We start from the raw sequence: 27,748 nt of genomic DNA, 5'->3' as shown, positions 1-27,748 counted from the left end.
AGTGGTCAAGCCTTCAAAAAGGGAACCAAAGTAGTGGCAGCATTCAACCCAGGAAACTTCTCAGCGTTAAGCTTCAGTATCCATTTTTGCTCATGCCCCTCTGTAATATTTTCTATGTCACCACCCCTAGGGTTCGTATAAATATGTTGCAAAACCAAAAATTTAAAAGAATGTGAACGATCATTAGACATAACGTGACAGGCCAGAGCACTGGATTGTTTACAGTTGGTAATGTCTCTCACATGTTCTAAAATACGATCTTTCAACATTCTATTCGTTTTGCCTACACAATAAGCATGACATTGTTGACAAAAACAAAAGTAAACAACATCAGTGGTTCTTCAATCTGAATATTGATTAGAATGTAACAAAAAATGCCTGGTAGGATGCACATAATTATTTTTGTACATAATTATTTTTGTTATAAACAAACTGACAAGCACTACAGTTTATAACAAAAATAATTATGTGCATCCTACCAGGCATTTTTCGTTACATTCTAATCAATATTCAGATTGTAGAACCACTGATGTTGTATACTTTTGTTTTTGTCAACAATGCCATGCTTATTATGTAGGCAAAACGAATAGAATGTTGAAAGATCGTATTTTAGAACATGTGAGAGACATTACCAACTGTAAACAATCCAGTGCTCTGGCCTGTCACGTTATGTCTAATGATCGTTCACATTCTTTAAAATTTTTGGTTTTGCAACATATTTATACGAACCCTAGGGGTGGTGACATAGAAAATATTACAGAGGGGCATGAGCAAAAATGGATACTAAAGCTTAACGCTGAGAAGTTTCCTGGGTTGAATGCTGCCACTACTTTGGTTCCCTTTTTGAAGGCTCGACCACTCATGCACTGATTTTAGATCTTTAGAAGATATTTTAGATGTTTTAGTTTTTTATATGTCTTACTGTCATTGTTTTATCTTATATATGTATGTACATGGTTTTTTACACTGTATATAGTGTGGTTATATATGCTTAGTAACTTTGTGTGTAACTTATATGCATAGTGCATCTTTATTGTAGGATTCACTGTGGTAAGCTTCTCTTGAATTTGATTGTGTACAGCTTGCTAACCCTAATTAGTTAATTGAGTAATGGATATTTGACTATTTAAATAGAGTGTAAGCCTTTTACTGTTGTCTGATGAAGCAACTTTATGTTGTGAAAATGCTCACCATTTTCTGTTTTCTGTTTTGTCTATTAATAAACGTTCTCAGTGTGCTAGCTCAGTGCATTTTCTTTCATTTTGTTCAGTGTGTTTTTAACCTGGCCACAGTATGAAACTGCACCAATAACTTTCCTAACTAAAATACATTTAGACAGAAATCAAGGCCTCCCCAGTGCATAACTTTCCTAGATTTGTCATAAACAGATGCCAATGTAGAACAAAACATGGATGTCTATAAATGACATGAATAAGAATGTTATAAACTGATTTAGAAAGCAAGTCAACCACAGATCATAATGTGTTCAGTGGGAATATAATTACTCTATGTTTCAATCACACACAGTAATCATGCCTCAAGGCTCCATGTATGGGCCGATAATATTAAATATACCTGTCAATTATATGCTTACTACAGCAGACAAAGCAATGATCATTCAACATGCAGGTGATTCCACTCTTATATACACTGATGACAATGTAGTTCAACATCAATCAATAATCCAAAAGCTTTCATTAAAGTATTAGTTTTAAAGACATGTAGTAGGTGCATGTGTGCATTCCTTCTGTGAAGGTTGGGCACCGGGCTGGCAACTCAACAACGTACAAACTTCATTGCCAATCACTCTGTGGACTGGTGATCTGTTGTGGCAACCCCTAATGGGAGAAGCCGAAAGACAGTTTTATTAAGATAGCTTTCTGTTTTTCAGTTTTTACTAAATGCCACTAATAATAAAAATAATAATAATAACAGTATTCCAATCAGACTGTTCAAATAGACCATAGAACCTAGTTTTACATCTTTAAATAATACTCCAGTTGAATATCGTAGTCATGTTAAACAACTAGAAGTTATAATAGATCAGTATAAAATATTTGATAAGCATACTAAAAGCATTATAGCCAAGAACAATAAAAAAACTAGGTAAACTGCTTAAATCCAGCTGTACTTTACAGGTCAACCCTGAATGGATACTGCAATAGTTTGCTACTTCCAAGCCAATTATATGTATCTTCCATTTTAATTAATATCCCCAAAATGCAACTTCATAACTGTGAAAAACGTACATTTGCAGGATATTTTGCAATTTTATTGTAATAAATGAAACTAAATATTATATGGGATTTAAAAAATCATCTTGCTTGAACTTTAACATTCTTGCTCATTTAAAGAGAGCATGTAACATACTAGACAGACATACTAAATGACAAGCAATTCCACACCTAATACAAAAATAAGCTCCTCTGAACACATAATATCTCAAAACAAAAATCACATAGGCCCACTGAAATCATATAATCATTATGGGGATTTGTTTTATTCAACATCTCTTGCAAATGTTTAAAACTCAGTACCTCCGAGCCTATATGTTTTGACTTACATTAACAAATTCATAAAACACCTTAAAATACATAATATGCAGCTTGATTTGCAAATGTAAATAAATTAGACTCAATTGTCATGTTGTTGATACTTGGAGCATAGCATGAATCTTTTTTCTTCTACCTCTTCTTCAGCATTTTCTCTCTTATGCATAACTCAGACGGTACTGTTGTTTCCATTAAGGCGTATATGATACTCTTAACAAACTCATATTGTTAACTACATTCATTTCTACTTCTTCCAAATACTTACAGTGGGAAATTAAGTAATGTTTAAATATATGCATTATCTCAACTAAAATACTTTGACAAACAGTATTAAAATGTAAATATATACAGTGAAGTTTCCTTTTCTTTCCTTTTTTATAATACATTAATTCCAACTTTATGTGCATTCTGAATTGTAAAATACATTTTACCTGTCATTGTGTAGCATTGTGCAAATATCTCACTAAGGTAAGCATGTTATAATGCCTCTTATTTTAATTTTATATGCATATTGAATTATGTAATGCTAAAACCCTATCACTGTTGCAAGTGTTTAAAAGTCTCAAAACTGAAAAATATACATTGAAGTTTATTTCCAGGGTCTCCTTGGTTTTTGGCATAGTCTGACTATCCCAGTTAACAAATACAAATAAATAAAATAAATAGCTAAGAGTTTCATTGGTTACTGATTCTAAACACTATGCTAAAGAGTATGAAATGAAAGTTACTGTCAGCTGCCTGTCAGGTGCCAGGATCCGTCACATTACGCATGCATTCAGGTCACTCCACAACAAGTACAAATATGACACTGTCATTGTCCATGTTGGTGTGAATGACCTGAGACGTACCTCCCTGGACTACATGAAAAGAGGCATGGAGGAGCTGTCCAATCTTGTAGCCCAGGCAGGTATGACCCTAGCCCTGAGTAGCATCCTGCCATCACCCAGAATGATACCACAGTACAAGGACAAAATGATTGACTTCAACAATTGGCTAAGCTTCTGGTGTCATTCTAAAGGGATCCAGTATTTGTCTGCCTGGGACATGATCGACAGACCACGATGCTTTGCCAGAGATGGCTTGCACCTGTCACACTTGGGATTCTGGATACTGGCTAAGGCTCTTGCCACCCCTATAGTGCCTTTTTTAGGCAAGGTTCAAATGACAAATTCAACACCATATCAGGTACAAGCAAGCAAAATCTGAGGGTAATGCTACTCAATGCTAGAAGTCTAAACCTCAAAATACACTCACTCGAGGCACTTCTTAAAATGGAGAACATCGACATCTGTGCTGTGACAGAGACCTGGTTCAAAGCTCCAGAGAGCACCCCTGCATTACCAGGCTATAATTCATACCACACCTTGCAGCCACCTAAACCAGAATGAAGCATTAAAGGTGGAGGCATGTCCATATTCATTAAGGATATCCACACCTCCAGGCTAGTTGAACAGCATAATGCATCCAAGATTATCCAAGTGCAACTAACTCTGGGCAAGACCGCAATCCAAATTGTAGCTTGCTACAGACCCCCCACCATGCCCCAGGATTCCCACCCCTCATTTCTTGATACACTGGAAAGTATTAGGGTACAACCTAACACCCTAATAATGGGCGATTTCAATTACCCCACCATTAACTGGGAAAACTACTCATGTACCAACTCTTTTGCTCAAAGTTTTCTGGAATTCATAAATTCCAATGCCTTGGATCAACTTATTTACATCCCCACCAGGGGCAGTAATATCCTAGACCTGGTCATTACCACACCAGAGGTCAATTCCTCATTGGTCAGATCCGACCACAAGCTAATCACCCTAGATATCCACATCCTGCCCCCACCCCCAATTAGGGAAACCACCGCAAAAAACTTCTCCAAAGCCAACTTCACACTTCTTAAGACACAAGTGGCAAACTTCATGATACCCATGCAGACGGACAATAAAGTTACGACTGCTGAATCCTACACAAATGCACTTTATAAGCACTTACACGAGTGCATGGATCATGCTATCCCTAATAGAACCAAGATGCTATCCTCCAAAAAAAGGAAGCCTATCTGGTGGTCCTCTGCCATAAACAAACTCTACAACAGAAGAAAGAAACTGTTGCAAAAAAGAGTAAAATCCCATGACTGGAGGAATGCCCTGGTCAACCTCAGTAAGAAGCTGAGATCCCTCATAAAATCCTCCAAAGCTAGTTACGAAAAAAAAATTGCCACTGACTCTAAAGACAACCACAAAGCATTCTATAGCTATGTTAAGAATCTCAATGGCAACACTCAGATCTGCTCTGAGTTACAGCACAATGGCACTAAATATACAGAATCAACTGATATTGCCAACATCCTGGCAGATAGGTTCAGTGCTAACTTTACCCCCCCTCTCACCCCCTAGAGGGCCCATCTCTATACCGGAAGAATGCAAAGTTCCTGTAATCACGGCTGAACAAGTAAAAAACACACTCTCCAAAGCCAAGAACACAGCATCCGTGGGACCTGACAATATCTCAGGCTGCGTTCTACACCAACTGCAGAATGAACTGGCACCCTACCTAAGTACCATGTTCAGTCATAGCCTCACCTCAGGCTTTGTGCCCACTGAGTGGTGCACCACGACGGTTATCCCACTCCACAAAGGGGGAGCCTCGACGGACCCAGGGAACTACCACCCCATTAGCCTGACGAGCCTGGTATGCAAGGCCATGGAATGTATCATCATGGAACTCATAAACAAAGATATTGGTAATCTCCAAACTCTGAACCCTACCCAGTTTGGATTTATAAAAGGCAGATCATATCTTCTAAACCTGATTGACTTCTTTGAAGCAGTCACCAAAGCCATAGATGAGGGTAAGGTGGTTGATACAGCTTATCTAGATCTTACCAATGCTTTTGACACCATCCCCCACTCTGTAATTATAGAGAAGCTCACTAAACTAGGTATAAATCCCTATGTCACAAGATGGGTTGCCAACTGGCTCATGGACAGTACCCACACTGTGAAAGTAGCAGACTCCAAATTCGACTTCAGACCAGTGACAAGTGGAGTACCACAGGGTTCAGTCCAGAGTCCTCTCCTGTTTGGTATCTACGTCTCTGAAGTACAGGCTAACACAGAAGGTCTTTGGCTAAAAAGTTTGCAGATGACTGCAAACTAGGAGCCATAATCAAAACTTCCAACAATGTGGGCATACTACAAAAGGGCCTCACTGAAACAGATGCCTGGTGTCAAAGCCATGGCCTGAAGCTCAATGCCAAAAAGTGTATTGTCATCCCCTTTGTTAAAAACTCTGTACCCATGAACTGCCACATAACTTGTTGTCTACTTAACACTGAAAATGTGATAAGAGACCTTGGGACACAGGTGGACAGTAGTCTCTCCTTTGATAATCACATCGACACAGTGGCCAGGAAATCCTTCTACATGGCTCACCTCATAACAAAAAGTTTCTCATCCAGAAAAAAAGAGGTCATTGTTCCCCTCTACTCATCACTCATTAGACCCATTATAGAGTACAACGCTCCTTTTGGTATGTACCTCACAAGACATCTACAACAACTGGAAAGGCCACAGAAATACCTCACAAAGAGGATTACTGGCCTCAAACAGATGCCCAATGCAGACCATCTCAAAAAACTCCAGCTTTACTCTGTCGCATATCTCCTACTCAGAGGCAATCTCTGCCTAACATACAAAGCTATGTCAAACCCAGAGCTGTTAGACATGCTCCACTTAAAGAAATCCCAATCCCTCTGAGCTACACGCTCTAGGGACCTAAACCTTATCACCACAATAAACAGAACATGCTGGAGGGATAGATGCCTGTCCCAGAGACTTCCCATACTCTGGAACAGACTACCTATCTATGTCAAACAGAGCTTCACATTGGCACTTTTCAAGAAAAATCTTGATGATTGGATGGGATATAGGAAATTCACCCCGGGGATCACTTCTGTGGCTCTGCTCGACAGGGGCACAGGAAAATAATTTTCTTGGGTGGCGAAAGCCAGGATACATTTTTGGCTAGGCTTATATAGGCCCTAGGGCCAATAGCCTAGTACCCTCCTATGAACCTATGAATACTTTCAAGTTCTTGCATCATTCAGTTTTCCTACCTGCCTAAATTATTGTAAGAGATGTAGCCATAGTTCTGTTATAAGCAAGAGAAGTTTCCCAATGTGAGAATGAGAAAAATTCAAGAAATTGCTATTCAGACCTAACCTTAAAAGCAGTATCTCTCCAAAAATTGTTATTTACGCAACTGATGATTTTTAATAATGCCTATTATACTCGTCTTAGAATACATAAATTTGACTCTAAAAATTCACCTAAATGTCCATATTGCACTGATCAAACGGCGGATCTTTTACACATGTTCTGGAGCTGTAAATGTATATTTAAACTTTGGAATTCTTTAAAAATTCAATTACAAAAAATGGGTTATCAACAATCTACACTTTCCTGGGAATTTATGATTCTACATATCCCGCCGAATGATTTGGATAAATCCCAATTGATAATACTTACAAATATTTTTTTGTTAATGAAGTTATACATAGCTACAAACTGGTTGAATCCAGTGCAGACTTCATGGGAAAATTTTAAAAGTGTAGCAATAAAACATATTTTAGCACATAAATTATTAATTAAGGATCACAAGAAAAACATAAATAATCCAAAAATTTGGGAGAAAATCTTTAATATTGTATTGGCATAATGATTAAATTATATTGTTCCTCTGGGTGTACATATTAAAGTTGGAAACGTTATCAATAACCTGTATACTGATACTAGATCTTTTAAAACCTTGTCAAGAATTTTATCTTAATGTATAAAGATTTTAGTTATCTCTTGGAAGCATTCATGTAGATAATGTATATATATTGTAGTAGTGTGATTATAGGTTTACTTTTGATATTGCTGTATTTTATTTTGTGTAGTGTACTATTGTATTAACAACTGAAAATAATAAAGATTTATTATTGAAAAAAAAAAAAGAAATTGCTATTCAGAAAAGTAATGAAGAATAAAATCACCTGTAAAAAAAATAAGTCAGAAAATGTTCTTTCCATTAATTCTAGTATCAAGGGAAGTTTGTGCCCACTTATACACACACACACAATGCCCCTTTCCTCCTTTAACAGTATACAGGAATTTGGTTTTGGGGGGCTAGTATCTCTTTACTACATTTTCAGTAGCAAATATTGCATGAAATTTTTCTTGATTCAGATGCAAGCAGAGCATGTGTGTGGATTAGAACTATATATTTTAATTACAAAAATCAGGTTTACCTCCTGAAATAACTAAGTATTGTTGAAAGATATATAAACTGGTTAAACTATCTTTCTATAGCAAATTCAGTGCAGAAAAAAAACTGTTTTGAAAATAGAATTTTAACATATGACTGACAATTTGCAGTTAAGGCTGTCAAGCTATTCACAGTCTGTGACCTGAGTTTTTTGTTTGCATGCGTGTGAATATATATATATATATATATATATATCTATATACATATATGTGTGTGTGTGTGTGTGTGTGTGTGTGTGTGTGTTTACGGAGGTGTCTAAATGTGTGTGTGTTGGGGGGGATGAATAAATACTGAAGCAGTGGCAAGCAAGCTTTAGTGTTACATACCCTAATACAAATAATAGGACAACAGCTGAGTAGGTGCAAGCAGTAATGCAATCTAAACACAAGTATTTATTTTATAACATTACAGAAAGCACTTTTTGTGACAAACGTGGTGGACACTGCTATGGAAGTCGATGCGTTGGCAACCTCTCATCCTCTGTCATCCAAAGAAGAAGAAGTTAACACTCCAGAAGAAATCAAACAACTATTCAATGATATCTCCTACAACAAGGCAAGTTCCAATTATAATTCTACATTAGTTTGCAATAACTTTTAACTGTAAAAAAATCACTCCACTTAAAAGTGAAGGTACTTTTATCTACCACCAGGCTAGTCATATTTGGTCAATTTCTCTTGTGCAGTGCTTTAACCACTTTTCATAATGGGCAAAATGGTGATTACCTGTTATACAATTCTACAAAGTTATGTTATTTACACCTCTTTAACCTAAAATTTCAAACATTGAAAAGTACCCCCAACAAAACATAACATAGTAGAAGGACTATTGAGCTTAGAGGCTTAGAGACTGAGACAATGCAGTTGGGAGGGGGCCTCCCCTCCCTTACTTTTTTTTTTTTTTTTGCTTACACAGGCATGTGAAGAAAGACTTCAATAAATTCGTCCTCTGAATCCTGGGAGTGTCAAATTGTACTTTTCAAAATGACTATGTGAAGGAAAAATTGTAGGCTGTGTTTGATTAAAATGACAGTGCTGACAAGGTGATAACTGATTAGAGTTTGCTAATTCTTCTTCTTCTTCTTTCGGCTTTTTCCCGGTTAGGGGTCACCACAGCAGATCGCCTTGTCCGCACATTGAATGGCAGTGGAGTTTTACAGTGTCGAGTTGCCAGCCCGGCGCCCAATCTTCCACAGAAGGCACACTCACATGCACACCTAGGGCCAATTTAGAGTGTCCAATCCACCTGCAGCATGTCTTTGGGATGTGGGAGGAAACCGGAGCACCCGGAGGAAACCCACGCGACCACAGGGAGGACATGCAGACTCCGCACAGAAGGCACCCCAGCCGAGGATCGAACCGGAGAACCTCTTGCTGTGAGGCGATTAGAGTTTGCTAATTAAGAAATGAAAATTTAGCACTTTTAAAGGGCATCTGTCACACAGCTTTCCTTGCATGTAGCAAAACGTACCATACTTGGGGTCACTCTGAAAGCAGTTTGTGTGTATAGTCTGAAGCAAATATGGCAGTGGGGGAGAGAAAATTAATTATCTATTTATTTGTGCATGCATATCTGTACATGCACATATATTTATCTAATACATAAACATACATACATTCATCTCTATCTCTCTTTATATATAATATATTAAATTATATATATTATGTTGTAGGTATATGTACATATCTATATATACATATATAGAAAAAATAGATATATAGATATATGAGTATATATCATTCAATCTAAGCTAGCCAAACTCAACAAAATCCAAAACAAATACATTTTCTACAGGGAGGCAAGTCCCCTACACATTTCACCAAAACCCAGTGACTTCTGCATAACAGCACCACAGTCGCACTACGGTGGAAGAAAGGTTAAAAAGACTGGAAGTGCACCACCAATTTGCACACTCTAGCACACTGTGATATTACTTACTCATTTAAAAAAAAACTCATACCAGAGATTGAAAACATCCTATTACAAATCACAAAAACATTTGTTGTGCTTTCCTTTTGAGCTTTGCTAGTTTAAATAAAATGAGTTTATATAAACTGTGTTTAGATAAGCTGAATTTTAGTTTAAATGACATAAACCTTGAAAGATTTGTCTGCCTATATATCTGTCTATCTTTATGTATGTATACATATATATATATATATATATATATATATATATATATATATATATCTATATCTATGTAGTGACAAATGCACCGACAACATAGAAGACCGACATCCAGAACACTGACATTGATACCAGAGGTAAGTAACCACTTGGCCGTCCCAAAAAAAAAAAAAAAACTAAACCCACACCTGTAACTAAATATACCCACTCCAAGATCCCACGAGGGTAAGGGGCAAAGTTCACCAGGATGGCCAAGTGGCTACTTACCTCGGGTCGCAATGTCAGTGTTCCAGATGTCAGTCTTCTGCGTTGTCGGTGTATTCATCTTGGTTAAGTGGATGTCAGCGATCTGCGTTTTCGGGTAGGTGAAGGGGACCCATAGATATATATATATATATATATATATATATATATATATATATATATATATGTGTATATATATATATATATATATATATATATATATATATATATATATATATATATATGTATATATATATAGATATATATATGGGTCCTCTTGACTTCATCGACATGCCAAAACACCGACGCTAAGAAGACAGACACGAGAAGACCGACGAGTCAGATGATCGACAATGTGAAATCCCGACAGCCAAAACACTGACATGGGCAACGTGTGAGCGCAAGTCGGTAAGTGTGTGCTAGTGAGGGATTTAGCGTTAGGGAGCGAACAGGTAAGTGTGTGCTAGTGAGGGATTTAGTGTTAGGGAGCGGACAGGTAAGTGTGTGCTAGTGAGGGATTTAGCGTTAGGGAGCGGACAGGTAAGTGTGCGATAGTGAGGGATTTAGCATTAGGGAGCGGACAGGTAAGTGTGAGATAGTGTGGGATTTAGGGTTAGGGAGCAGGAAAGGTGAGTGTGCGGTAGTGACGGACTTTAGGTGTAGTGGCGGGTTAAGTGAGTTAGGGTTAGGGTGCGGGTAGGGTAAGTGTGCGATAGTGACGGAATGTAGGTTTAGTGGCGGGTTAAGTGAGTTAGGGTTAGGGTGCGGGTAGGGTAAGTGTGCGGTAGTGTCGGACCTTAGGGTTAGGGTTTGGGTTAGGGTTAGTGCATGTATAGTTGAGTGTTATGTGTAGTTTACATTTTGTGTGTCGGTGTTAATGGTGTTCGGTTTTGTGAGTTGTCGGTTTTTTGCGTTTTCGGTGTTTTGGTCTCGTTGTTTTGAGTGTCGGGTTTGTGGCGTGTCAGTGTTGTGATAGGGATCCATATATATATATATATATATATATATATATATATATATATATATATACATATGTGTGTGTATACACACACACAGACACACATGCACAAATAGAAATATGCATATGTATGTGGAAAGATCATTTGAGAAGCAGTCATAATCATGAGAGCATAATTTAGAAAAAACAAAATGCATCCTCAATACATAATTTACTACCAATATGAACCTAGGAATAAGTGTAAACATGGGTCCTGCAGGAGTATGGACCCAGGAATAAGTGCTAACATGGTTCCTTCCAGGGAGGTAAGTCTAGGAGTTTGATATAGTAGGTCTCAAGTATTTTAGTCCTTTGATATTATGGTCTCATTGTTTTATTTTCCATCATTGTGGGCTTCAAGCCATTATGTATTTTTGTAAAGATAGATAGATAGAGAGAGAGATATTGACAGATATGATATATAGCTAGCTGTAGAGATATATATTTTTATACACACACACACACACACACACACACACACACACACACACACACACACACACACACACACACACACACACTACCTATGAAGACTGTCATTGCCACCTGGAGATCACTAAGCCCTTGTCCTTTGAGTTAATGTCCACAGTTGTCAGCAAAACTTTGCTTGCAGAGGAGCAGTCAGCCCTAATAACAGCCACTAACAGCCACTGTCTTTCTCCAACAGCATGAATGTGGCCACATAAGATGATTATTTATATCTTTCTCTGCCTGTGCCTCTAAGCAAACATGGGTTGTCTGAATGATAGCCAAAGTTGTATCGTTCAGTGCCCTGGAACCAGGTTTCAATTAAATTTGAACATCTCATGCATGTGTGGTAATGGCAGTGGGCTAGGTAATTATTATTGTCATTTGATTAGGTTGATTTAAGACACATACACAGATACAGGAGCACAGCTGCACATGGCAGTGTACTTATACTTACTAATTTTAGTGGCAACTTTACTTACTTGTGTTCCATTGAGTATTACACAGTTCATCAGATGTGCAACATCTGGTCAATAACCCACCAGACTGCCATCAATTAAAATGTGGTGTCTGGCTAATATTCTCCCAGACTGCCAACAATAATGTGACAGTCCCCATTTAAAACCCTAGGTCAGTAATTAAGGATCCTCAATCCCCACCACTGACTCCAGTGTGAAAGCATCACAGAAAAAAATAGAGCACAGAACACATAAGAGTACAATTTCACAATTTCCCTTAAGAGCACAATAGGAACATGGTCTATTTCCTGGAACTGGACTATATACCTCTGTCCACCTCAAATATAATCCCTTATCATGCACTTCAGAGCATTGTGTTCCAGTTTAAAACATCTGACTCACTCACACTCAAAACAAATTTAAATCTCACATACTCAAACACTTATGGGAAGCCTGACACAGATTTCTATCTGTGTCACCTACCTACTACAAATGTAAACATTGCCACCAGAGTCAGACAAGTCTACATGCCCTTCAAAGGGTAATCAATTATTAAAAACGAAATATCAAAATAAATTATATCTATAACCAGAAGCAGCCAGGCATTTGAGGTGACCTGGGGAGTAATCTCTAAACACCACACTGATTGTTCAGCCCCAATGTAAAGTAATTAAAAGCATGTAATAATATGCAAAATGATTACAAGAATGTAAATCAATAACTTTTAATAAACACCAGAATTTAATCACCATAAATATAAAATGAAACTATAGTATAGAAGTCAATCATCTTACAAAAACTCTATGTAAATAACTAGATTTTCCTAATCTAACTAGAAAATACTATCCCTGATCGAATCTAAAACATAAAGGCAAGGCAAAGGCTGGCTTACCATTTTTTTCTGAGTTCTTTTTCTTGGTATCCACTGCACAGCACTGTAACTGACTGCAGCTCTTTACTAACTGCTCTGCACTATAATTGACTTCAGCAGTCTCTTTTATATTCTAAGTTAAGAGTCTCAACTGTCTTATTTAAAAAAAATAACAGTCAGCTGTTTTAAAAAAATATTTTTTCTGGCAATCAACTGTTCAAATAATCACCTAGTAACCAGGAACATTCTGGATGACATAATGGTTAAGATCCTTATCTCACAGATGCATCACCTACTGATCATCTGATTCTCCACAGACAGTTTGTACTTTAGAATCTCCCTCGCAAACATATGCAATTAAAAATGTATCAGAACACTGACAGATTCTTTAAACATTTTGTATAAACAGAGAAATTGTCAACATTTTAAAAACGTATTGACATTTTACAATTAGACATGCTGGCATACAATATAAGTTAATATGAGAATATATACAAATGAACACAGATGACAGTGTTTTCATTTTCTTCACAAGAAGCACTTAAATCGATAGCTATTTCATGAATTGGTATGGTAAGAATTGGTCAACAAAATGATTATTGATTTAAGTGCTTTCAATTAATTGCCTTATACATTCCAGAATGATCAATAAATCTAACACAAAAACAAAACAATTGTTTGTAATTATAATCTTCATATGGGAGTCTGCATAACCTAACATACCTACATCTATATATATATATATATAGATATATATATATATATATATATATATATATATATATATATATATATATATATAATAAATCAAAAACAAGAAGTGATGAGGATATAGAAAACTCTCTTACCCTGATATGCAAATCTGCAGTCTTGCTGTGTTGTGTGATGTTGCTGATTAAAATGTTAACTGATGAAACTGTACCTTCAGTTTTTAATTGTCTAAAGTGCATTCAGTGAGAAGGGTATGATACTTTCTACTGCAAGGAGCTTGTATGACAGTTTGCAGTTTGAAGTCCATGTGAGGGAATAGAAGCTGTAGGTATCACTGGTACATGTACACAACATTTCTAACACAGCAAGGGTGCCCAGTACTAAATACTGGTAGATATTTATAAGGTTTTGAGAAGTAAGTAGATTAGAAGTGGTATTTAGCATACAGGCTAAATCTTATTCAGAAGCACAGAAGATATGATTTTGCATTTTTAAGATGTAGTGAGCAGCTTCTATGTTATTTTCAATTCCATGATTTGGCTGAAGTGGAGAGGGTTTTGTCCATAAATACCATTAAAGAAAAGGCTGTTTTTTCATGAGATCTACATTGTGAAAGCATGAAGGATGTGCTAGCTCCCATTTTCAAAGAGACTGAGTGGAGTCATCATACCACAGAACCTTGGCTCAATAAGTCAACAAATTAAGGCAAAAGAAGCATACTGAATATGTGGTTCCCTGTGAAACAGCATTCGAGGTATACCAGAGGATATGCTTTCTAGGCATCAATGAATTACCTGTCCAATATGACTCTTCAAAATGGTGATTTCATCTTACAGCAGTTGATGCTGCAAGTGGTTTTCACATTCTTGTTATGTCTGCACCAAAATAATCTCAGATAACACCTACTTGCAAAGTGGCCAGTCAGACTCCATGAAACATATATTCAATAACCATTAACTTCATTAGTGCTCCTGCTTCATACCTTGTGAGAGGTCACATATTCTGCATGCTGCGACTTAAAGGTATTTCTTCAAATTTCCAAATCTCTTGTTGATGCACTATATACTATTTTTAATTTAATGCTTAATTTAACCTATTTGTTAATGAGGTAAATGATTTGGCCTTCAGACTGCTTATAGCTGTGATGTGGGCCCCAAGTGCAAGGGTAAAAGCAGTCATTATGGACAATTTATAGTCGTCAGTCAAACCACGTATTATGAAGGTAGACACAACACACCCAGAAAAAAATCCAGAGAGAACATGCAAACTGCATACTGGCAGTGAGCATAAATCAGAACAGAACCTCAGAGCCTCACAATGTAAGAGACTGAGCTCAATCACTGAGCTCATGCTGCAATTAGTGGTTTACAGAGTAAATCAGGCTTTTCTGGAGTGAATACACATGGCTAATCAGTAGTCATTTCCCCAGACTGTGCATTAACATGCAGCTTCCCCAGCTTCATTGCTTTATATGTAAACAAATGCCCTAACTAAAATGAATAACAATGTGTGCATCCTGCCACTAGCTTCTGACAACTAAAGTCATATAAATAAATGTTAGAGGAGTACTGAATGAGAGGAGATCATGCCAATGGTATCTTGTCCACTAATTTAAATAAGTAGGCACATGATGAAGCATGATATGCTTTCCTCTTGTGGTTTTTGCTGGTATGGTTTCATCACCTTTCATAAGAAGCTAACACATGAAATATTACTGAAATTATAATAACATTGTATGGAATTGTTAATCACTGCCTTTTAATAAGTGTCCATGTTTTATATGCTGACAGCTACATTTAAGAATCAGAATAAAGTAAGTATATATATCTATCTATCTATATATATCTATCTATATATATATATATATATATATATATATATATATATATATATATATATATATATGTGTGTGTGTGTGTGTGTGTGTGTGTGTGTGTGTGTGTGTGTGTGTGTGTGTGTCTGCTTAAAGCCTTTCAAATATCCCCTAAAATGCTGCCCTATTCAATCACTAGGACTCTGTGATTCAAATCCTGAAAATAACAGAAAAATAGCACAATTCTGCACATGTAACAAGTGCAAAGCTCACTGTTAACAGGTTAAAAATGTTTGTGTGTGTGTGTGTGTGTGTGTGTGTGTGTGTGTGTGTGTGTGTGTGTGTGTGTGTGTGTGTGTATATGAGAGTATGTGGAGTGGCAAATGGTCCTGGTCCCTTCTTGCCAGACCTCTCAACTGTCCTTACTTTGGAGGAAAATTCCTAGTTTCAGGCCTGCTTTACAACCCCCCCCCCCCCTGCACAGGATGTCCCTATTTTTAGAGGTCTGGCTACATTTACAGGCTTGATGCACTCCATCACAAAATTTTCTGAACTCCCCCTCATCATTTTTTTTTTTAAACTGTCTAGTGCACAGAAAATCACACTACATGGCCCATAGACTAGTGGCAACAGTAATTTAAAAGATAATTTAAAACATATCTTACATCTCTCTTTTTCTGAAACAAATTGCTTTCTACTTTTCAAATTACTTTTTTCTTTCTGAAGTAGAATTTTGCAATACTATTCATTAGTCCACATATTTTGCACTGTCTCTTTGACAATGTCTTTATATTTTTCTATCACTTTTTTCCACTCTCTGCTTTTAAACATGTCGTTACTAGCAGTATTCCAATACATACATATATATATATATATATATATATATATATATATATATATATATATATATACACATATATATATATATATATATATATATATATATATATATATATATATATATGTGTGTGTGTGTGTGTGTGTGTGTGTGTGTAAATGGGCGGCTGCGGTGCTGCAGCAGTTAGTGTTGCTACCTCACAGCAAGAGGTTCTCCAGTTTGATCCTCAGCTGGAGTGCCTTCTGTGTGAAGTCTGCATGTCCTCCCTGTGGTCGTGTGGGTTTCCTCCAGGTGCTCCGGTTTCCTCCCCATCCCAAAGACATGCTGTAGGTGGATTGGACACCATTGGCCCTAGGCATGTGTGTGTGTGCCTTCTGTGGAAGGTTGGGTCCTGGGCTGGCAACTCGACACTGTAAAACTCCACTGCCATCATGAGCAGACAGGTGATCCACTGTGGCGACCCCTAACTTGGAAAAGCCAGAAGAAGAAGATTTTAATCTAATTGCACTTGATTTTGTGGACTCTTGTAACTCATGCTGTCAGTTATCAGACAGACACTGGGAACTTCTGTTGATATACCATGCTAATATTGACACTTTTCTTTGCACCAAGCAATGACCATAAAATAGTAAAATCCTCAACCAAATAAAGATGTCCTTAAAAACAGAAAATATTTCAAGATGAATGCACAAAGCTATGACTGGAAAATCATGACTAGAGAGTTGTCTGAATTTGTGTTTTGTACTCTGGTCATATCCTTTGTAGGGAGATATTATTTTCAGTTGGTGGCAGTGGGGGTCTGTTATTCCATGTGATGAGGGTGGCAGCTAACCCTCCTATATCCCCATGTCTCTGACTGCTTAATATAATCACATATGAGGTCATGATGTTACTGACACTTAGAAAGTGAAAAATTCTTATTTTTGCATCAACAATCAAAATTAGCATGTCTTAATGAAACTGGTAGAAAAGTATCATTTCAAAACATAGTGCTTACATCAGTCTGATTTAATAACTTTTGGTTTGACTGCAGAAATGTCACCTGAGAGTTACTGTTGCTGCTTGATAACATAGTCTCATTACTTACATATATAACATGTCATTTGAATATATGTAAAATATACATTTCGAGTGTAAATATGGATGTTACTTTTATTTTAGCCTCATTTTTCTGATGTGACAAAACATGAATGTGAATCAGTACCATGTCATTTGTGATGACAAATGTTTTACTGCACAGTAAAGCAGATTAATAAAAAGGGGTTGGTTATTGTATAATAATATCTTGAGTTAGCTTTAGAAAAAAGAATTACATATTCATAGGTTCATAGACATATATTCGGCAAATAGACCACTAGTCATTCTGTTGGCTGGTATAAAAGACATACCTTTCTGCAGTACGTTGGCACAGAGATGAATGGTACTGGAGGGGCATGGAGGAAAAATACTGGATCTACTGTTTCCCCTGATGGATATAATGGCACCAAGAACGATTTTATAATGAATAAGATGAACCTAACAGTGACTTACCCTATCCGAGCTAATTCTTTTCAAAAGCGGTCCTGGAGCAGAGACCGCCACAAACGCAAAGCCTCTGTGGAAGAGAAGAAGTCCCTGACGATAAAAAAGATGTGGCAACAGAATGGGCTACACTGATTTGGAACATTTCAGGTCGTATATTGACAGAATTTGAATCCAACATACTGCAGAAAGGTATGTCTTTTATACCAGCCAACAGAATGACTGTTCCAGAGAACATAATTGAACTTAAAAATTATACTCATAACATTATGTTGAAAGCTCATTTTGATGGAATGGACAATAGCACAGATACTGCTAGTAATTAAAAAAAAACAGTAGCTTTATTCCTATAAACAACTTGGCTGTAGAGACTTTTGCAAAGGCATGCATTAAAGACATATATGAACTGTATAACAGTAGTAATTCAAACAAGAAATATTTTTCTAATTTAAATATAAAAGAAAGGGAAGCTTTGGAAGTCCTATGCCATGATGATTCTATTTCAATTAGACCGGCCAACAAAGGTGGTCCTTTGGTTATAATGGACTTTGAATTTTACACACAAACTATGAAAGAAATCTTAAATGACAAGAAGTTTTATGATCAAATAAGTGTCAATAGAGTTAGCACATGTGAAAGATGCATTTATAATTCCCTTTTTGGATGCCTGCAGAGTAGACTAATTAGTATGGAATTATTCAAGTACTTTATTGTAGAGCAGCCAATAGTACCTGTTATACAAGGACTGCCTAAGGTCCACAAACATGCTACGCTATACCCTGTGAGGCCCATTGTGGCAGGGAGAGGGTGGTGCACTGAGCCATTGTCTGTTTTTGTGGAGCAACACTTAAAGGCTGTTTTATCTAAGAATAGGTTTATATTGAGGGATACCAAGCAATTTCTGGGAGATTTGCATGAGTTTGTTGGCAATGCCAACCTTAACAGACAATGGTTAATGATTACTCTAGATGTACAATCCCTTTTCACTATGATTCCCAATAGAGCAGGCATAGAATTATTTAGACAGTATCTGTTGAAAGACAAGACCTATGATAATTGGTTTATTGACTTTCTAGCCATGCTGATGAAACTCATTTTGGAAAACAACCTATTTGTGTTTGGTGATACTGTTTACAGAAAAAAGGATGGAGTAGCTATGGGCACACCATGTGCCAATAGCTACACCAACATTGTCATGGCAGCTTGGGAAGAAGAGTTTGTGATTACTGAAATACAAGGCTGACTTGGCTTTTATAGAAGGTTTATGGATGACATTTTATGCTATGGGATGGTGACAGCAATACTTTCAATCCCCCCCCTTTTTTTTTTTGCTAAATTAGGTAACAGTACACAATTTTTTAAATTTGCAATGAAGAATTCCTTGTCTACAGTTGACTTCCTGGATGTCAGAATTATACAAAAAACAACAATCAATTTGATACTGAGATATATAGAAAGGAATGTTACAGAAATTCTTATTTGCACAGACAAAGTATGCACCCCAAGCACATCTTTAAAAATGTGGTTAGAGGGCAAGGGGTGAAAACCTCCAAGTTAATAACTAATGATATGAAATTGGGAAGGGAGTTTATGGATATGAAAGATAGATTCCTGGAGAGAGGGTATGGTGAGACAGAAATTTCTCAAGCGACAATGAATATTAACAGCAGAAGAGAAGTAGATATTACCCCATACTTCTCTAAACAGGAACCCTCTTCCATAACATGTACAGTATAGAAACAACACATTGAGAATATCCATCACTTACTCTAGCAATACACAGTTATTACAAAGGATTTTTGATAAGAAGTGGATTATCTTATGTGCAGATGACAAGGTGAAAGGAATTGTGGGGGAAAGACCTAGATATGTCTATAAGAATAAGAACTGTTTGAAAAGAATATTATGTGGGCCATGACTTAGTCGTGAATCAACTAACTCTGAAGAGGGAGTGGTATTTGGTACGCACCCATGTGGGAAGTGCAGGTTCTGTGACTTTCTTGACAGTACAGGGAAGTTCACCCACCCTGATACAGGGAGGGTAAATACATTTAAATTGACAGCACATTGCAATACTATTAATTTAGTGTACCTAGCCACTTGTGTATTATATGGCTGTTTCTATGTAGGAATGATGGCACGTAGACTATGTGATCACATGAGGGAACATCTCTATGACATCTCTAGGCAAATAGATACCAATGCCCTGGCGAAGCATACCATGATATGTGGTAATGAGCAACAATGGTGGGAGGGTGGCCTAATGGTTAAGGTGTTTGCCTTACAAACACAAGGTGCAGGGCTTGAGTCTGACAAGGGATAATTGGCTAGGTTTACAATGGCTTGCATGGGCAGTTAGCCTAGTACTAACCTATGAGCTTCAAGTTTTTAGTGATAGATATGGTCAGATCCAGTATTAGAGGGGCTGGTATTAAGAATAAAGTCCAAGTCAAGGAACTTGAATGGATAATCAGGCTGCAAGCCAATGTTGGTAAGGGCATCAGTGATAACATTTGTATTAAACCAGTACTAACGGATAGAGGCATCAGATAACAGTGGCAAGATAAATCATGTATTTATTTTAATATATATTCCATGTACTCTGAATGAAAACTTTTTATAGTAACAATATATGTTTTTTATAATATGTATATGCATCTTTAGATAGGCCCATATACTAGGTAAATGTTTCTTGAAATGTTTTTTGATATGTATTTACTATTTTTGTAGCCTATATATACTATCAGATGAATGAACTAGGAGAAGATGCTTTTTTATGCAGTTTTACATTTTGAGTTTACTTAGTGAATGAATTTGGCTATGTGCCTTTAAGCTAATTCGTTATTTAATTGATTGATTACTTAACTTGAAGGTATATAAACTGCACATTTTGATGTAAGTTTTGTCTGATAAGGTAGCCTTGAGCTATGATAGTGCTCACTTTGGATTAAACTTTTATATGTTTTTAGTAGCTGTGGTCTGGAGCCTCCTTTGTTGTTTTTGCATTGTACTTCTAATTTTAGAGGGACAGTTTGCCTGCAACACTTTATTCATATTTGCTTGTTAACAATCTAAATATGCTTTAATATATCAGGAAAAAAAGTACATTTGAAATTCTATTACGTGAAATTAACTGATATTTTAATTAGAGTGCTGATGCTTACAACAAAATACTTTATAAGATTATGCTAGGTTACAACAATGCTGCACCCTGTTAAATAGTTTAACTCCAATTGTATTTTGTCTCTTCATTTTTCAGGGAGCTGCAGTTATAATGATGTTATCAAACTTCTTAACAGAGCCATTGTTTGTAAAAGGTCTCAGTGTAAGTATCCTTATAGTTTTTGTTGTTATTATAATTCAGTAAAATATTAGTATGTGGGGCTTAACTTGAGAATATTCTCACCAGAATGCATATTTTTATTTACACAGATAATGAAAAGTATTCATTCTGCCAATAAGTACTGCACTCTTTGTGCACAAAAGTGCTGTTAGTTAGAGACAGCCTACATACAGCAACACCAAGAACATTAAAAAGGACATTTCGCTCACATCACTGCTCAGGGTATTTGATTTCTGTCAGAAACTATTCTAGTCAGTTCAACAAGAATAAGCCCTTGTATTTAAATTAAAATAGTTTATAAGCAGGTTTGGGATTAAGCACATTAATATTTGTGTGACTGTTTAAACTCAATGAAAAGATACCAATGTCAGATCCTGATACATCTGTCAGAGAAAAAAGTATGTCAATCACAGGTATAGATAGTCAATGGACAATGTCAACTTTACATAATGAGTGGAATGGTGAAGTATTTAAATGATGCTGTTTCATTAAGATAAGTCAGTATCCAAGATCAAGAAATCTTAGACTGTTCTACCTGCTTGACTCTCCTAGGACAATAATTTTAGTTTTTTGTATCAAGTGCAAACAAAACAAAAAAGCCAGTGTGATTTATTTAAATAAATAAATAAATAAATCACACTGGCTTTTTTTATGAAAGTTATAGTGTGGACATGTGTCTAAATTTACAGAATAATTGAGGAGAATGCTCTGTCCATAGCAATTATTCTTCGCTTATGTAAAGGGAAATCAATTGACACTATAAAGAATATCACAGTGATAGTATATGAGTGACTGTAGTATGAATTTACATACTATTTCCACTAATACCTCTAGTTCAGTTTTACTTTTCTTTAGTACATTAGTCACATCTTCTCTGTAAGGCAGCAGTAGTTCTTGAGTAATTAGGCTGTCTTCTGGATAAAGAAGATGCCATATTTTCCAATGATATGCAAGGATCTTTCTAATTTTGACATTTGTGCACGTTATCTGTATCCCCATGGTTAAAGGGCAATCTTACCATGCTCCCTGATAATTTGGATTGAAACAATGCTTTATGTATTATCCTTAGCAAGTATACTGAGAAGATGATGTGATATTATCTTGCATCTTGTGTTCATTCTAAAGAACATTTTCTTTTTCCATGGATAAATTATCAAAAGCCTTGGAGTGAACTAAGGAGAGAGCTATGAAATGCTGTCTTGTAAATGTCTAACAATATGCTTCTAATTTTCTGCTGACTTGAAAACCACCAGATCAGCTGCATAAAGTATAAGCTGTACCATTCGTCTCAAGTGTACCTCATTACAAGGAACATTTCTGGGTCTTAAAACATTAAACATTCTTTTTCCTCAAAGTTCCACATTGAAAGGATCTATCACACATTCAGAGTTAGCAATTCTTAACTGATGTCCTTGGTAAATAGAACTGACTCATACTAATTTGTTAAAAGAAGTACTGTATAATTAAAATATCACATTTTAACCATCCTATGAGCTTCTTAGTTGAAGTTGTTAATAAGTCTTTATTATGTGTTCCACATGTTGCTCATTTGTTCCACTTTATGAGAGGCGGTGTTCCTCAGTCTGAAGATGGAAGGTTGAGAGCTATTAGCTGTACTGTAACATGTATTGTAGGCTAATAATTAACACATACAGTGAATAACAGAAAACCTAATGTTAATTCTTATAGCACACCTTGTGCCGTCTCTAAGACTGATGATAAAATTGAGGCATCTCTCTAAATATCCTGGTACTGAGGCAGGTGACAAACCATTCCAGTCTTGTTTGTCTAGAATATTGATTAGCTGAGATATTGAACAGTGTCTGATCTTGTCAAATGCTTCAAGTGAAATAAAAGCCTCAATGAGGCTGCCTTGAGCTGTCCCTGACTGCCATGACAGCATCTGAAAATATCCATGTAAAGATCATTGAACTTCTTTCTTTTGAACCTCCATGTTGGCAATGGTTGAACAGACCATATTTTCTGGAATGATCCATGTTTTTAAGAAGAGACATGAGGACAGGAGTGGCTGGATGGAACTGAGATGTAGAGGCATGGTGAGATAATTTTGTATAGGTCTTGCAAAGGCTATCTGCCAAGTTGTTGATGCCAGAACAGCTAGAAAGGTGAGAAGCACAGTGGCACAGCAATTAGTGGTTTTGTCTCACAATACTTTGTTTTCAGTTCAGTTCAGGACTGCATTCAGTGCAGTTTCTCCATATCTTCTCTGTGTCTGTGGGAAGTTCTGATGGTGTTGGTTTCTTCCTACATCTCTTTGGCATGCTGTAGCTGAACTGGTGCTCATCCCTGTTGTCTGAAGGTGTACATGTCATGTGAATGAGTGTGAGCGTTTTTCTTTTGATGCACTGACTCCCCCATCTAGGATAAGTTTCATTGCACAGCATACCCTTGATTGTCAGAATATACAGTGACTCATCTGTACCTCAACCTTGAATTAGACCATGCTGTTAAATGCACAGAAATGAATGAAAGAGGAAGATACATTAAAGTTGCCTATTAAAGCTGCATTATTTTATTATTTCATAGTTGCCACTGACCTCAGGACATCCCATGGACAGTTGTCCAAAATTTTCTGACTCAGTGCTCTCATGCTTGTGATGGCATACTACTGTGACATGCATCAAGAGTGTCTCCTTTCTGGACTAATCCCAAAAGTCCTAACATTACAATTCATATCTTTCCACTGACTAAGACAGGGCCAAGGGAAAGCCCAACATGTTACATCTAGAAGTCCCCCAAGTATATTTGATTTATTTTACAAGGTGAGCATGAACTGGTATTGGAAAGGAACTGCCGGGATATGCACATTATTTAATTTTGTGAATAGCCACACTATTTTTACTGGATTTTCCTGCTACATTAATTCATACCTTTGGAACTTCAGGCCCATTTTCTGAAGTGAGATATTCCGCCACTTATATCTGGCTACAATTTCTGTTTCTATCAGAGCTTAAAGAATAACACAGCCTTAAAGAGGTAGAATTAATGCGGTCCCCAAATACTGTGATGTAATGTATACAGGACTGCTGCACAGCACATCTTAGTATCTGAATGCTGTATTAATTCAGTCATGGAAAAGTACTTTGCATGATATTATATTACATTACCCGCAGGGCCACTTGAACATTGCATTGCAGACAAATACAACTCTCCCAGTGCATCACAAGCAAACAGCTGGACTTGACAGCTGTTTGTCTTCTTTGTGCCATGGGATGTGGTTTAGGCTGAAAGAATAGCTTGTGTTTAGTGTACTACTCTTAATGTAAATAAATAAATAGCAAGACTTACTTTCCCTTTATCTCTTCAAATCAAAAATAAAATGTATGTATCTGTAAAATGAGAACAGTCATTTAAATTAATACTAAAATGAGACACTGTGTCTAATTTGTAAATGATTCAAAAAGAAAACACCTGGCACACCTCATCATGAAGGGCTTTTCATCCAGAAAAAAGGAGGTCATTGTCCCACTGTACTCATCCCTCATTAGACCCATTATAGAATACAATGCCCCATTTGGTATGTACCTCTCAAGACATCTGCAACAACTGAAAAGGCCTCAGAAATACCTCACTAAAAGAATCACAGGCCTAAAGCAGATGCCCTACGCTGACCGCCTTAAAAAACTCCAGCTATACTCTGTCGCATATCGTCTACTCAGAGGCGATCTCTGCTTAACATACAAGGCCATGTCAAACCCAGAGCTGTTGGACATGCTACACTTAAAGAAATCCCAATCCCTCAGAGCTACACACTCCAGGGATCTAAACCTTGTCATCACAATAAACAAAACATGTTGGAGGGATAGGTTCCTGACCCAGTGACTCCCCAGACTCTGGAATAGATTGCCCATACATGTCAAGCAGAGTGCCTCTTTGGACCTCTTCAAGAGGAACCTTGACGATTGGATGGGAGAAACGAAATTCACCCCGGGGATCACGTCAGTCGCCCTGCTAGACAGGGGTCCAGGAAAGTAAATAATGTGGGAAGAAATAGCCAGGGAATTGTTATGGCTAGGCTTGTATAGGCCCTAGGGCTGATAGCCTAGTATCAACCTATGAACCTATGAAAACAGCAAAAAGGCATACTGCAAATGCACAAAGTTAAATATGGTATCTGCATGAATGGTCAGTCTATTTCTATTCAACTTTTTAATGCTGCCTTGATATATTTTAAACTACCAATGTAAATAATGCTGATTTTTTTTTTACTTGTTTATCTCTTGCAGACCTACCTCAATACATTTGCTTTTGGAAATACAATACATGATGACCTTTGGACTAATCTTCAGAAGGTAGGCTGTACATCTTTGAACTGAGTAATGCTATCCACAAGGGTTTTAATTGCTCTAAAAGTTTGACTCAGATTTCTTTTTAACTTAGACACTTTAGAACTAAGGGTTCTTAGTGACATGTTGGGCTACTTTATAGCAAAGCATTTATACTAAAGGATGTTTCCTAAACTGAAACACTCCACCATTTAATTATGCTTTTCTAGTATTTACTTAGCTCTCTATATATCCATTTATTCATTTATAATTTTTTACTTATGACAGTGATGAATTATTTTTTAGGACATAACTCATAAGATTATAACAGGTGTCAGTTATAACAAAGCAGAACTTATTAGTATGATATTTTGAGGAGTATAAATACAAATAAATATACTTCATGTCCTCCCAGCGGTCACATGGGTTTCTTTTGGGTGCTCCAATTTCCTCCCACATTCCAAAGACTTGCAGTAGATGGATTGGACATTCTAAATTGGCTGTAGTTGCGACTATCGCGGCAGGGATAGCCACCTGGCGATGCAAATCTTGGCTCAAAATGATTGTCGCTGTTGAAGTGACATCGAGATCCCATGTACAAAATAGAAAAAGGGGGTTGAGGATGGATGGATGGATGGATGTTAAAATGAAGAAAAGAAACACACACACACATTGGTGATTCTGAATATGATAAAGATGAGCGATGCTAAAGTTTCCTTAAGTCAGCAGACAGTAACTATTTAAAATGCAGAAATCATATAGTTTTTGCATCTCCTGTAGGACCTGGCATGCTGTCTCTCTGGTCTCCATCCAATTATTCCATTCATTCACCTGGGACATGTCCTAAGCATACCTAGGTGAGATAAGAGCCCTTCTGCCCATTTGTGGAGTGTGCCAGCATACGGGTTCTGTTGGGTGGCTTCCCCTCCTTGGTGGAACACCAACCTCTCCTTCCATAGCTCTCTGAGCTGACTTGCATGCTGCCTCACTAGAAGCATTCCTTATAAGAAGCATGCCCCCACACGCTAGATCCTGCAGTATGTACATCTGCACAGTGGAAGTGTATGACCCCTAAGCTCATGTGCCACAAATTTAATACCTAGTGTTCCTAGTAGGTGCCATCCAAGTGTTCAGACAGAGATGCTTTCCTATTGTCAGATGGATGAGATGACAATGGCCATTCATTCCTCTCCATTCCTTGGCAAGTTCCTACAGACCTTCAAGCCACTACTCAAATCTGGACCATCAACACTGGGGCCATGGCTTTAACCCTCTATGCCACAAAGCTTGGATCATGTTCTTGAAAGTGATTTGCATAACACAAAATTAAATAAATACCTTATTACATTTTACACTTTTTCAGTATTAGTGGTGTGGCTGAACAATTTAAAATGTACATCACCAGCACTACTGCACAGTATAAATAGATGAATAAGACTTGCACTTATTTTTTTTAAAGAAAGCCACTAACACATAACATAATTAAGACATTTAACTATGTAAAAGAGAAAGCATGCATGAGTAGTGAATAGAAAGATCATATGACACTGGTAGATGCATGATATCATATTATGAACAACCAAAGTGCTCTTGTTTCACTGGCTGGACAGTTCCTCTCCTTCTCTCTGAAAAGCATGTGTGTTTTTGAGTCTACATTTATTTACATGAGCCTACCCTTCCTCTTGCTCCTATTCTGCAGAATGATCTGAGAATGAACTTCAGGCTATGTAAAGAGCACTTTACTGTGACAATCCAGCACTATAATAGCATTTATTGTGAATAGTGTCTGTACACTGCAGTAGACACACAAAGTTATGCATGCATAAGTCAACGCTTCGGCACTGCAGCTTAGTGGAGTACATGGGGAGTAAGGCTGTCTTATGTTAGACTACACTACTCTGCTCTTTGTTTTGTTTTTTGTTTTTTAATATTGAAGTTGCAGTAAGCATCAGGAAGCAAGCTATGCCAGAAATTCAAAAATGCTATTTTCTATAACAAATATGAATCCCCACACTTCAAATACATACTTCAGGAAATGGTACCTTAAGAAAGAAAAATGCAGTTTTATATTTCTGTGAATGTCTTAGACAGAAATTAAGACACATACCCCAGGATTCATGAAGCTTGCGCCAGGTGCAGGTGTAGCATTGACTTTCTAACATTAAATATGGCTGCCGAGCGACTCAGGTACGAGACGATTCCACATGCAC

At 37.0% G+C, this 27,748-nt stretch overlaps 1 protein-coding gene across 3 annotated transcripts in view; it reads left to right on the top strand.

Annotated features, from left to right (window-relative positions):
- The window catches only part of LOC122807226 (aminopeptidase Ey-like), a 1,536,433-nt gene that overhangs the window by 759,949 nt on the left and 748,736 nt on the right, over nt 1–27,748 (top strand). For all 3 annotated transcript variants that reach the window (XM_044078305.1, XM_044078303.1, XM_044078304.1), the window contains exons 8-10: nt 8,274–8,417; nt 21,169–21,234; nt 25,500–25,565. In XM_044078305.1, the coding sequence (XP_043934240.1) occupies nt 8,274–8,417; nt 21,169–21,234; nt 25,500–25,565 (276 nt within the window). The remainder of the gene's footprint in view (nt 1–8,273; nt 8,418–21,168; nt 21,235–25,499; nt 25,566–27,748) is intronic.

The sequence above is a fragment of the Protopterus annectens genome, chromosome 7.part0, assembly GCF_019279795.1.
Source record: "Protopterus annectens isolate FY-2018-M chromosome 7.part0, PAN1.0, whole genome shotgun sequence".
Classification (NCBI taxonomy): domain Eukaryota; kingdom Metazoa; phylum Chordata; order Ceratodontiformes; family Protopteridae; genus Protopterus; species Protopterus annectens.
This window is presented reverse-complemented; position numbering and strand designations above follow the sequence as displayed.